This window comes from Austrofundulus limnaeus, unplaced genomic scaffold (genome assembly GCF_001266775.1).
Source record: "Austrofundulus limnaeus strain Quisiro unplaced genomic scaffold, Austrofundulus_limnaeus-1.0 Scaffold32, whole genome shotgun sequence".
NCBI classification, from domain to species: Eukaryota; Metazoa; Chordata; class Actinopteri; order Cyprinodontiformes; family Rivulidae; genus Austrofundulus; species Austrofundulus limnaeus.
Window position 1 is genome coordinate 249,524 of NW_013952434.1, and position 12,895 is coordinate 262,418.

General features: G+C 40.6%; 3 protein-coding genes across 6 annotated transcripts in view; all 3 read left to right on the plus strand.

Moving 5' to 3' along the window:
- Positions 1-6,498, plus strand: part of LOC106515726 (catenin beta-1) — a 12,591-nt gene extending 6,093 nt beyond the window's left edge. For 2 of the 3 annotated variants that reach the window (XM_014005647.1, XM_014005648.1), the window contains exons 11-17: positions 3,193-3,351; positions 3,426-3,545; positions 3,755-3,905; positions 3,989-4,110; positions 4,924-4,984; positions 5,248-5,443; positions 5,553-6,498. In XM_014005647.1, the coding sequence (XP_013861101.1) occupies positions 3,193-3,351; positions 3,426-3,545; positions 3,755-3,905; positions 3,989-4,110; positions 4,924-4,984; positions 5,248-5,438 (804 nt within the window). In that variant the 3' untranslated portion in view covers positions 5,439-5,443; positions 5,553-6,498. Of the gene's footprint in view, positions 1-3,192; positions 3,352-3,425; positions 3,546-3,754; positions 3,906-3,988; positions 4,682-4,923; positions 4,985-5,247; positions 5,444-5,552 lie in introns of those variants that run through there. The other variant, XM_014005650.1, reaches the window with a different exon arrangement.
- Positions 6,499-8,740: 2,242 nt separating this feature from the next.
- On the plus strand, positions 8,741-10,239 carry si:rp71-45k5.2 (uncharacterized). 2 transcript variants are annotated; one of them, XM_014005653.1, is made up of 4 exons: positions 8,741-9,229; positions 9,303-9,398; positions 9,471-9,765; positions 9,909-10,239. In XM_014005653.1, the coding sequence occupies exons 1-4, from the start codon at positions 9,080-9,082 to the stop codon at positions 9,953-9,955; spliced, it is 588 nt and encodes a 195-aa protein (XP_013861107.1). In that variant the 5' UTR covers positions 8,741-9,079; the 3' UTR covers positions 9,956-10,239. The 2 variants fall into 2 exon arrangements, with proteins under 2 accessions (XP_013861107.1, XP_013861106.1); XM_014005652.1 differs by lacking the exon at positions 9,909-10,239 and having other exon boundaries at positions 9,471-9,896.
- A 799-nt stretch (positions 10,240-11,038) lies between these two features.
- On the plus strand, positions 11,039-12,736 carry LOC106515727 (tubulin beta-4B chain). The gene is made up of 5 exons (XM_014005651.1): positions 11,039-11,142; positions 11,341-11,449; positions 11,855-11,965; positions 12,050-12,294; positions 12,384-12,736. The coding sequence occupies exons 1-5, from the start codon at positions 11,086-11,088 to the stop codon at positions 12,711-12,713; spliced, it is 852 nt and encodes a 283-aa protein (XP_013861105.1). The 5' UTR covers positions 11,039-11,085; the 3' UTR covers positions 12,714-12,736.
- The last annotated feature ends 159 nt before the right edge of the window (positions 12,737-12,895 follow it).

The following is a 12,895-nucleotide window of genomic DNA, read 5'->3' on the forward strand; positions in this document are numbered from 1 at the left end:
CAGTCAGTCAGTCAGTCAGTCAGTCAGTCAGTCAGTCAGTCAGTCAGTCAGTCAGTCAGTCAGTCAAGTTTTATTTATATTGCCCCTTTCACAGAAATAAATTCACAAGGTGCTGTGCATTCAGGGAAGGAGGGAGGGGGCAGTTAAGACCGGTCATAAAGCAAAACACAGTTGCACTACCCTAACAACAAAACAACAGAAAAACTAAAAAACCACACAAGAGAAGAAGAGGAAAAAAGCAAAAACATCATATTATATCAACACTGTGACAYAYTATGGTGTTTATGAAAAAAACCTCTGCATAGGGCAGATTTATTAGCCAGAGGAGTTAAGTGAGATTAGGGGGCCTGAAGAATCCAGTCCCCAAAACCAGTGCAGCCATAGTTCAGAATATTGATGGAACTGTTCATTCTGTGTGGCCTCAGCTCGCTCCAGGAAACCAGATCAGACGGGTGAGAGAGGAGGGGGGGGGGCATGGGGCAGAGCCTTATCGACGTAATCCAGCCAGGAAGAATTTAGTCAACAGATCAAGGCTATTGTAGGGGAGAGCCAGATCCTGTAATCAGTTGTTTTGGGAACAGACGGGACAGGCAGACGACAACAATTTTCCATCTGCTTTAATGTCTGCTGGTGCATCTCAAGGTGGCGAATCCAATCAGGCAAATGGTGTGGACACATACCGCCGAGCTGATCTATTAGCTTCTCCAAGATCAATTCCATCTGGCCAGCAAAGTCCAGGGACCACAGCCGGCCCGCGACCCTCAATAGAACCGCTTGCAGACCGAGTCCAGCTCGCTCAAGGCAAAATGTCAGAGTGCTGACAATGCGGCCATCCATCAAATTGATCAGTCAGCCAGAACATGAAAAGCCACCGACACTGTTTTGTAGAACACCAGGAGACCACCAAGCCAATCTGTAGAATCCAGTGATCGGAATCCAGATATATATCCAGAAAAGAGAAGAACAGAGGTCCCACCTTTGACATGTCCTCCCACGGAAGAAGAAAAAACTTTGTTCCAAAAGTATTATTGAGAGACCAGCTAACCAAATTCATAAAAATAAAAATATCCATAATTTCTAGTTTCGGATGAAAAATGTGGAGAAGTCTCCAGCAGCAAAGCAGAGAAAGATAAGGAAGGGCAGGAGAGAAGGGAAAAGCGTCTTACTCCTCCGAGAGCGGGAAAAAAAATCTACATCAGTTGGGTAGACACCACAGCCAACTGCTGCTCTGAGACTCTATGATGCAATCCATCTTCCAGGATTGTGGATTAAACACAAGCATCAAGGTGTCACAGATCTGACTGCAAAAGTAAAACATATGTGATGTGCACACAGTGTTAGGTATTAAAGTTAAAAAAGGGAATTACTTTTTAAAGTATCTTACCAAATAAGCACAACAATGCAAAAAAGAAAAAAAGTGATGATTGACAGTTATACAGATGTTAAACTCATTCTTATTTTGACTTTTTGGCATTTTCTTTGGGATTAATTGAGTGCTATGAAGATTAAGTTTAACATGTACGGTGTTCTGATGTCCACTGTATTGGACATGTGATATCTCAAAAATAAAAACTTACTTTTTCAAATGGTTTTTTCAGTATTCTAATAACCTTTAAAAAGAGGTAATTGGACAGTATACATTTTTTTTCCTGGTAGTCAGGAGGATACGCACAAACACACTTGTGTCTTTTATCGATACTGTAAAAAACGACCAGACCGCTGACATGTCTCTCTACTTCAGTTATTCCTGGCTGTGCAGCTTCACTAACATTATCATGATCAAACAGATACTACTCGACCAAACATTTCCCCTCGCAAAACAGAAACAAAGCTAAAAAGTGAGAAATCAATATCAGATGTTAATATCTGCACAGTTTCACTTATCGGACCAATACCGAAATTCTAAAAAAACCTAATATTGGCCAGTACCGATGTTAATGCTAATATATCGTGCATCCCTAAAGGGAGAACTTAGTTCTAGTGGCAGAGTGGGTTGGATGATGGTTATTTACAGTAATGTTAATTATTGTTATTTTTTAATGTCCTACAGGACCTGACAAATTAAAGAAATTTGAAACTAAGCTTTTGAAAAAAATTGGTAAAACTCGAATAAATCCATAAGCTGTACTGTATATCTGTGTAAATTATGGACAATCTGTAGAACTTGACATGTATGATTCTGTCTAGTTGTAAAATATCTCAGTGGATATGCTGTATTTAAACGAAACTCTCAAAAATTAACCATTGGGCAAATGTTAAATGTACATTATTTGTAAGGAATGCATGTTTCCATGAAATGATGAAATGTGTGCCCTGCATTTGACCATCACATGTGAGAAACACYCAAGTAGAGCAGCAGGCAGCTATTTAAGCGCCTGGGGAGCAGTTGGGGGTTAAGTGTCTTGCTCAAGGATACCATGATACGTGGGCATGGCGGGGAGTTGAACCTGTGACTTTCTTGTCCCAAGTCTCTACCACTACACACCAGCCACCACAATTTACCATTAGCTGTTAGAATCATCCTTGTTTGTCTGTTAGCAAAATATTTCACAAACCATTAGATAAATCTGAATAAAATCTGAAGACTTTCCAAATGTTTACAATATATGTATACTTTTGACTTTTGGAGCCAACTCAACACACAGCCAATCGATCTTATAAAACAAACACAAAAAAGGGCTATAATTCATTCAGTCCTACCGATGTTTTGCTAAAATAGTTTGTGGAAGTAGTTGAGACTGATTCCCAACACATACTCTGAGTGTGACTGGTCCAATGCAAATTTGAACCATCTCCAGTATCGGCCCAGACTAAACTCTATGTGTGTCTGTCTGCTCCCATCAGACACTGAATGAATCCAGTTTCTCTGCGTTGTTTCTTCAGCTCTCACCATGCTGGTCATTAACACTCTGCCACCATAAAAGCAAGCAGTTATTTTCAGGGAGGGAGTGCAGGCTAAATAGAGRTAGGGTTACTAAGTGTGTTGAGTGTGATTTACGACAGAAGTGTTCTTTGCTCATTCAGGATGCCCCGGGCCTCTGGGATGAGGGGCGCCTAGTCAGCCATTGCTCAAAGACAACAAAACAAAACAAAACAAACAAAAAAGGTGGGGGGGGGGGTCGTATTATACATGAGATCGTATTATACACAAATAAATACGGTAAGTAAAAAAAAGTATGTTCTTCCCTTTAGGCAACAGTTGGTCTAATTCGCAACCTGGCCCTCTGCCCGGCCAATCACAGTGCTTTACGGGAACAGGGCGCCATCCCACGCCTGGTCCAACTGCTCGTCAGAGCTCATCAAGACACCCAGAGGCGTACAAGCATGGGAGGAAACCAGCAACAGTTTGTGGTGTGTAACTCTTCCTCAAATTTAATTTTGTTCTTTAGATTTTATTTATTTATTTTCCCGTCCCTCACATCCAGGAGGGTGTGCGTATGGAGGAAATAGTTGAAGGGTGCACAGGAGCTTTGCACATCCTGGCCCGGGATGTTCACAACCGAATTGTCATCAGAGGGCTTAACACCATTCCACTCTTTGTCCAGGTAAAACCACAGCCAGGTTCTTATTTTAGAACACTGCATTCTAAAAAAAATTAATGTACATTAGTGGAACCAGTTTTATTCAATGTAGGAAAATGCAAAATAAGAGAAAAAAGTGACTTTTTATTCCTCACTTCAGAATTTCTAATGTCACCAGCATGTTGGTGCGTCTTAGATCCTTTGTGCTCAGTTTTGTTTGTTTTCGTTTCCAGCTGCTGTATTCTCCAGTGGAGAACATCCAGCGTGTTGCAGCAGGTGTTCTGTGTGAACTGGCCCAGGACAAAGAAGCTGCTGAGGCTATTGAAGCTGAGGGAGCCACCGCACCACTCACTGAGCTACTGCACTCCCGTAATGAGGGGGTTGGTGAGTGTACAACAGAAATTACAATTGACTCGCTTACTAATGCCAGCATTGCTTGACTTGCGTTACTTTGTGTGCCTCCACAGCAACCTATGCTGCAGCTGTCCTGTTCCGCATGTCGGAGGACAAACCCCAGGACTACAAGAAACGTCTTTCTGTGGAGCTGACCAGCTCATTGTTCAGGACTGAGCCGATGGCCTGGAACGATGTATGTGCACACACCTTTTTTATAAATGAGCTCAAATATCCCAAATGCATAACAAATCCGAGCAGGCTGTGCGTTTTGATTACACTGCAAAAAGTATTTCTTCTTTGGAAGATTTATGTTTTAGAGAAATGGTTTGGAGGAACAACTCACGGCTGAAAAAACATTGAAGAAGTTTTTGGTGACACGAGATAAGAGGCTCTTTCAAAAGACAGTTCAGTTCAAGACCTTGCCGGGCACAGGATTGAACAGCAGAAAAACCGATTTATTATTTATTATCATGTAAAAAGTCAGCTATCTATTACAGTGAAGATTGCTAAACTGAGTTCATTCCTCATGTTTTGAAAACAACACGAATGCGACGTCTGTCACACTATAGTACTTTGCTCCACGTTAAATCATCGGAGTTCTGCTTTACSCCTCTTTTGGTTCCACGCTGCTCGCTTCATTTCTGAAAACCCACGTCTGTGCGGGACTCGTCTGTGATGTATAAATGGCTAGAGGGAGCAAAAAGACGAACTGGTTCGTGCACCTGTTTCCAGGAACTGTTTTCTGAAAGAGCCTGTTGTAAAAAGCAAACAAAAGTACACTTTATTTTGGGCATTTTAGTGAAGTGTCTTTTCAGAGTTGAAGTTTGATGTCTCCTCAGCTGTAAACATGTAAGGTCTTCTTTTTTCTAAACATGAGTAAACAATCACCATTTATTTTTTTATGTTGGAATCTAATAGATGCATTGCAGTATGGGATGTGCTGTAAAAGGAAGCTCCGCTGTAGGCTGTGTAAGCAGCTTTGTCATTGTTGTTTGCTTTGTTGTAGACCGGAGACCTGGGATTGGATCTGGGAGCACAGGGAGACCCACTGGCCTACAGACAAGATGGTGTGTGTGGTTTTTTTTTTTTTTAATAAACTAAATTTTATCATATGATTCTGTCCTGTTTGTGTTTAAGTTGTTATAATAGTTTAAATGTATTAAATATATTTTGAACATGTGTTCCCATTTTGAGGCATTTGTCTCTCTTCAGTTGTGAACTACCCAGCAAAAATAGATTACATATATACAAAACACCAAGTTAACTTACTTTCATTATATCAAATTAAGTCTTATGATGTAGTTTAACATAAAACTCTCTGGTCTTTCAGATGGAGCATATCGGGCCTATCCAGCAGCTTACGGACAGGACACCCTGTTGGACCCCATGATGGAAGGTGCTGACTACCACACTGACACGCTGCCTGACCTGGGTCACCACACTGATCCTTTGCCAGACCTTGGCCACACCCAGGAACTGATGGACAGCAACCAGCTGGCCTGGTTTGACACCGACCTGTAGGATCGGTAAGAGAAGCCTGGAAACTCCTACGTTACCGGCTCATAGTTGAGTGGAAAAATAAATGTGCTTTGTTTGCAGCACAATAACAGGATTTTCTTTTTGTTCTTTTTGCAGCTGTTTTCCAATAGAACCTGCTTTGTGGCTGTCCTGTCTCGTCTGAAACAGCATTATGATTGCCCTGTAAAGCGTCGAAGGTAAAAAAATAAAATAAAATAAAAAATATTGAGAGAAATAAGGGGTCTTGGAAAGTGCCTGACACAAGAAAACAAAGATGGTTGCCACAGGATTGTTTAAGCAAGTTGAAACGAGGGGTTAATGAATTTCCAAGTATCAAAGATGAAAGCAGGTGATCTATTTGAATGAGTGCATATGAGGTTGATCTTAAGTGTGAAACACATATGTTTAGCTTTGCCTGTATTATCATTTTTTTATTTTTCTTACTCTTTTTTTATTTCTTTTTGTATTACTCATTATCTGTTATGGTACTGACCCAGCTTGCCTTCACACTAGCCATCTTTATTTTCTCTTCTATGCTAATCATTTGTAATTTTTCCTTTTTTTTATAACATATATTACACGTAGTGTTAAGTTATAGTGATCTTATACAATGTTCTTTTGGTTATGGTCGAATGTGTAGAACACTAATAATCAGTTGAAATGTACTCTGACTTCAAGTGTAACATTGTGTAGTTTTTTTTATATAATCTCAAAAATGGAGACTTATGCACTCTTAATATGTGCTTGTTTAAGCATAAAATATGTCAGTGTCAAATGTTATAAAGAGGGAAATGGGGTTAAAAAAAACTGAGGGTGGATTTGGGGATAAATCTAGAGACAAGTGTTTTATATACAGTATCACTGGTAGGTTAACTATTTTGTATGCTATCATTGGATGTCTGATAGAAAAATTCTAAACGCTATCATTGGTGGTCTGATAAAACCCAGTTTTATGTGCTATCAAAGGTAGCTAGGTTGACAAACCGTTGTAGTCCTGCTGTGTTTGTTTTGGAGACGAGGTTATGACACAGCTGAACAATAAAAAGGCATTTTATTTCATCCAGTCTTTGTCCCGTGTCATCTGTCTTCAGAACTTTGAGATTATTTATACACATCGACTTTGACCCTTTTCAAACTATTTTTATTTCTACATTTGATTAAAGTTGTATTTCACCAGGTTTTAGCGACTTTTTTTAAAATTCTGTAGATTCATGTGTTCACTCAATTTCAAGGATATTATTGACCTGACTGCATCACCACCTGATTTTTACAATATTCTTATCCTGATTTTAAAAAAAAATTAATAAAACATTAAATTACGGTATGTCACCAGATTGTTTTTAAAATGCTGATAACTCATAAATATATGTGTAGTTTCCTAGTCAAAAGGCCTAATGATGCATATTTTTAACTGAAGTAAAATACATCTTGTTTTTTTATTTAAGGCACCCGTGTAAACTGGTTTGTTCAACATGAGTGGAAATTAGCTTCAATAATTTTAACAAACGCTCAGTTTTGACTTATAAATCAGATAAAACAAAGAAAAGAAATGAGAAAATGTGGTTTAAAGTGACATAAAAATGCCATGTTTCTTCTGTAAACAATTTCATAAAATGAATCAACATTTTTTAATGTGCTTACCAAATGAAAATGAGTTCTGTCTTTAATAAAAGATTTCGTTTACATTTTCATYGGAAGAGGCATAATGCACAGAGTTTGCACATCAGGTTTGAGATGACTTGGAAACCTGGAGGTCTGTGTGTAAATGTTGGCTCAGTAGGTGATGTAACTGCTGTGTGTGCTGCTGTAATAAAGAGCAGGACGTTTGGGGGGGTGTTCAGTTTGCTCCATCAGCAGTGAGTCTGATGTGTGTTGCCCCCTGCTGGACAGATGGAGGAACGTGGATCTGAAAGCTTTTCTCTCAGCTCCTGATCAGGCCTGGACCTGACCAGCTCTGGAGGATGCAGGTTCAGAGCTCCTCTTGTTCAGTGATTCTGGGAGAAGTGGAATCTGACATTAACATTTAACAWTGGAACTGTTTCAATCCCAGCTGCCTGTTTTTATTGTAGTTTAAAACCTTTTACTACTCTGTCAAATATTACTGTAGTAGTTTTYACAGTGAGATCTTAGCAACCACTGCTGCTCGTAGATTGTTGAATATTAGAGGTCTTAATATACATACTAATATTTTCTACTCTTGCATTGTTTATTGTGATGGAAAGATTGTCATATACTCTTGTGTCATCTGCAAACATCGTATTGGACCATGTCCACACTGACATTTTACTTAAAATTAAAAAAATATAAAGAAACAGTATGTTTAATGGCTGCTGGAATTAGCTGAAAAAGCTGAAACTGAGTAGTTAAAGTCAAAAGGGGTTTTTATTTATTTTTAACAAAAAGTCATCCAAACTCTTACAATAAATTCCAGCATTTTTTCATGTTGGGTGAAACAAATCTTAAATTATGTATTCCTGGTAATAAATAAAAAAACGTAACAAAAAAAGTATAATTTTTCTTTTAAATCAATAGAGAGCTACATTATCTGAGAAAAGTGATCAGAAAGATTTGTTGCATGTGATTTATCAACTTAGACCAAAGAAATTTGGGGAGAAAAAAAAATAAAACAATAGCTTACATTTACCCCATTTATGAGTTAAAGGAACACTAGATAAAAAAATAAAAGGAGGAGAAGTGGCAAAGCACTGGAATAAAAACAAAGTATCAAGAAACTAAAAGAAACAAAAGCCTAGCTAAAAACCAAAACAATAGCTAGATGTTAAAAGAAGCAAAAGTAAAAGCTCAAATAACGTGTTAGCAAATCAGCTAAAGCAAAATTAAAAAAATAAAACTGGACGTAGGACGTTAAAAGAAGTAAAACATCTAAAATCAGGAGTTGGGATGGGGACCCCTGATGTAAATTTCAGGTGATTTAAATGTAAAGATGGGATAAGTGAAGCGTTAAGTGTTGGAATGTGATTTTGGCCCACTGATCACCCAGGTGTGTTGGGGATGCTCAGATCAGCCTCTGAAAAGGGAAAAACATAGTTACAGTTTGTCCTGAATCATTTTTAAAATGACACTAATCAGTAATAGCAGTAAAATGCACCATATTAAACATATTCTCAGACTCAGGCCTGTATGAACTGGGACCTGCTGGAACCCCAGGATACATTTAAGCCACATTGATCAAGATGAATTGAGAGGGTGCTGCCCAGAGAAAGAAGTCCTTCTAAATAATGTCTTTTAAAGGACATAAAATTTGCAGCTTTTTTAAAAAGTCTGTCAGAATGGNGGGTATTTTCTATAAAAACACTGGCCTACAAGAGTAACTTTACACAAATACAGAGTTTTAGTACATTTTGAAATACATGATATGAGTCAGTCTGCAAAACTTTATTTCTCATGTTTTTGCTCATTTATTTGTCAGAACCTAACTTTGAACATTTAAGCTAAAAGGTTTCAGRATGAAGAGGAGGATGCAGCTCCACCTCCAGCAGTGATGGCCCATCATGACCTGAAAAGGTCCAGGAGACTCCCTCTAAGGTTCTATTGTTCCAGCAGACCTTATATCCAGAGTGGACCACTGCAGATCTCTGTGGAAGCCCTGTGGTTTGTCTGCAGCCTGGTTCTCCAAGAACAAGATGAGCAGCCCGGCTGAGAAGCTCAAACATCGGCGTGTTCTTTTTGGTGCGAGGCCTCGGAAAGAAGCCTTCAGGAAAGCCAAAACATACTTGGCAAAGATCGCCCTCGTCCTCYATGATGCTCCGGACCAGATGCTCATGTTTCCACAGGTAAGAGCTCAAACAGCCATAACATAATGAGTGATAAAGAAAACTTTGACTTTCTGAACTTTTACTCTTGTAGTTGATGGAAAGGTTTGAGGCCCTGACTTCAGGAGACCAAAAACATCTCAAGAGCAAAATCAGACTCTGTTTATCAACCAACAAATGCTTCGTTGAGGCAAGTTTCCTTCCTCAGTTTGAAAACGTTGTCCTGATCCTTTATTTACTGAGCTGCTCTGGTTTTGCTCAGATCCCAGGGACTCCGGACTCAAAGCAAAGCAGGAGGACCTGCTGGAAACTGGACTGCAGTCTGATCACAGCAAAGATGGCGCGTCACCACTTCGCCGGACTCYTGCCGTTCTTCCCAGAGCTGGCCTCCAAGGTGGGCCTCTGCACCACCACTACCTCCGCAGCATCAGGGCCGTCGTCACCTGGATCACCCTGTTCGCCACCGTCACGCCGGGCATCACCCCCCCTGCCAGCGTCACCGTTATCAGCATCCACCACAACATCAGAGACCTGCAGCTCCACTGATTCTGACTCCAGTAATGCTTCATGTTCATTTCAAGTTGATCTGKGCTGTAACTTTCATGTAATACTGCCTTCAGAAAAGCAGGGATAACACTTTCTTTAATGGATCACCGATGTCCTGTTGTGTAACAACTCCACGTCTCTGCTTTGCGTTTAGGCTGGAGTGGAAGCAGCGGCGATGAGGACACTTTTCTCCTTCCTTGAGACGCAGAGGAAGAGTGAAGCTTTCCCGGCCGAACACGAACGTCTTCTGGCGAAAAGGCAAGAGGGCCAGGTAGAGGCAYGTGAGGCCTGGGAGCAGTGGGAGGCCATGAGTAGGAGGCAGCAACTTGCTCAGGATGAAGATTACAGGAACATAATGGCCGAGCTTGTGGAGGTCAGMAGCAGCCAGCTCAACCCCACTGACTGACTTCATTTCTGTTAGATAAAAGTTTCTGCTTTGGCTTCTCTGCATTTCCAAAAATAAACTTTGTGCTTCTTCTATTGCATCATAGTTTTCTGTTTTTTAAAGTGTCATTTGTTATTGTTGCAAACATTTAAATAGAGGTTTTGCTGCTAAAATTGCTTCTTTTTTTTTTTTTTTTTTTTTAGTTATCGAAGTCTTGTTCGGTGTTGCCAACACAGAGAAAACTACACAAAGATTGTAATAAATGCTAAATTAGGGAACTTCTTATTGTGATTTAATTAAACTTAAAGTGATAGCTAAAACACTCAAAAATAAGATTATCTGAACGTTTTGGATGATCATAAAACCAAATTGTKGAGTCAGAGCCCTGAGTTAAGTTAAGTACATTTGGTTGTTAGCACGCAGTTGAAAGTTGGATGGTTTGTTCATGTATTTTTGTCATAAAGTTAAGTTTACCATAGAAACTGCTCATTTAGCCTGAAACTGGAGTCAAGGCAGCTAATCTATTAGCTCTCATGCTAACGGTTGTTATCTTTATAAACTTACTGTTTTGGATTGAGGGTCATGTAACTACAATGTACAACGGAGGTGTCATCGGAGCATAAACGTTTACATGTGAAGTTTATGAATGTTGTACGAAAGACCAAATGGGAAAAAAAATTGCTTCGTCCCCAACAGCGAATGTTTTTCTTTGATGTCACTATAGGAACCAAGGGTTAGGAATACTGGCCAATTAAAATTAAACARTAAACTAACAACCAATCAGATGCGTGGCACGATTTGACTGACAGCTTGGTTGTCCAATTGCGTGGCGCGCAATCGACCGTTAAGAACGTTTCGCGTCTGCCTCAGTGTTCATTTGTAGAGTGCTGCTGAAGAGTGCGTACGAGTGTTTCACTAAGTTGTTTCTTTTTTATTCTTGATAAAAATGAGAGAGATTGTTCATTTGCAGGCTGGCCAATGCGGCAACCAAATCGGAGCGAAGGTAAGAGAGACACCGGGATGTGAAAAACGATGGATTCAAAGTTAGAATCAGTTTGCGCGGGCTGCTAAACTTACGTTAGCTTACTTAGCATAAAAAAAAACGGCTAACAGCGTTTGGTTTGGGCTTTCGCTGTTCAAGTCAAACGAGTTATCCTATATATTTACCTTTTTAATATATTCTTTTTTTTATTTTTTGTAGTTTTGGGAGGTGATAAGCGACGAACACGGCATCRACCCGACCGGGACCTACCATGGGGACAGCGACCTGCAGCTGGAGCGGATCAACGTGTACTACAACGAGGCCTCAGGTTTAACTTAGCTTCTTTTGCTAAGCATTTTTAGCTACACGGTTAGATTAGATAATTTGTGAGACCGAAGGTAATGCAACACTTTGACGGCAAACCCCCCATAAGCTCTGTGTTTATCCAGCAGAGGGCCTTCAACCTCCGTTTGTTCAATTCAATGGTTACYATGGATCAGTTTCCAAGATACAAGCTAACAAAGTCCACCACAACTACCCCGCTTTAATTATTCACCTTACTTAAAATCAGACAATTAATGCATAAAAAGGTTAGCATTTAATTGTGAAAAGAAAGTAATGGGGTGAACAACATTTGACTGCATAATGTAAATTTATAATAAAGCACAAAGTCAGTATTAAATGATTAATATAAATTTTGTTTAGACATTTTCTGCGTATTTTTATTTCTCAGGAGGCAAGTATGTTCCTCGTGCAGTTCTGGTGGACCTGGAGCCTGGCACTATGGACTCTGTGAGGTCTGGTCCTTTCGGTCAGGTGTTCAGACCTGACAACTTTGTCTTTGGTGAGCATTTTAGTTTGAAAAATAGCAAGTTTTACACATTTACATACACGTACGCTACAATATCGTAATTTTTGTGTGTCACAGGCCAGAGTGGAGCTGGTAATAACTGGGCTAAAGGCCACTACACTGAGGGAGCTGAGCTGGTGGACTCTGTTCTGGATGTGGTGAGAAAAGAGGCCGAGAGCTGTGACTGCCTCCAGGGCTTCCAGCTCACGCACTCTCTGGGAGGAGGCACAGGTTCTGGCATGGGTACGCTCCTCATCAGTAAGATCCGAGAGGAGTACCCGGATCGCATCATGAACACTTTCAGTGTTGTGCCCTCTCCTAAGGTTCGTATAATTCATTCAAATATGTTCAGATGAAATGTTTGTCCCTCTTCCTGCTAACCCTGTTGCATCTTCCTTTGTTCCTCTTCCAGGTGTCAGACACGGTGGTGGAGCCCTACAACGCCACGCTCTCTGTCCACCAGCTGGTGGAGAACACAGATGAGACCTTCTGCATCGATAACGAGGCCCTGTATGACATCTGCTTCCGTACTCTGAAACTGACCACACCCACCTATGGTGACCTCAACCACCTGGTCTCAGCCACCATGAGCGGGGTGACCACCTGCCTGCGCTTCCCTGGCCAGCTGAACGCCGATCTGAGGAAACTGGCTGTCAACATGGTGCCCTTCCCCAGGCTGCACTTCTTCATGCCAGGCTTTGCCCCCCTGACCAGCCGGGGCAGTCAGCAGTACCGGTACTGAAACACAAACCCACTTCTAACCGTGAAACCAGTTCTTGTTTTTTGTTCAAACTAAAACTGACCTTTTTGTTTTGTTTTCCTCCACCCTCAGGGCTGTGACTGTCCCTGAGCTCACCCAGCAAATGTTCGATGCCAAGAACATAATGGCAGCGTGCGACCCGCGTCACGGGCGCTACCTGACGG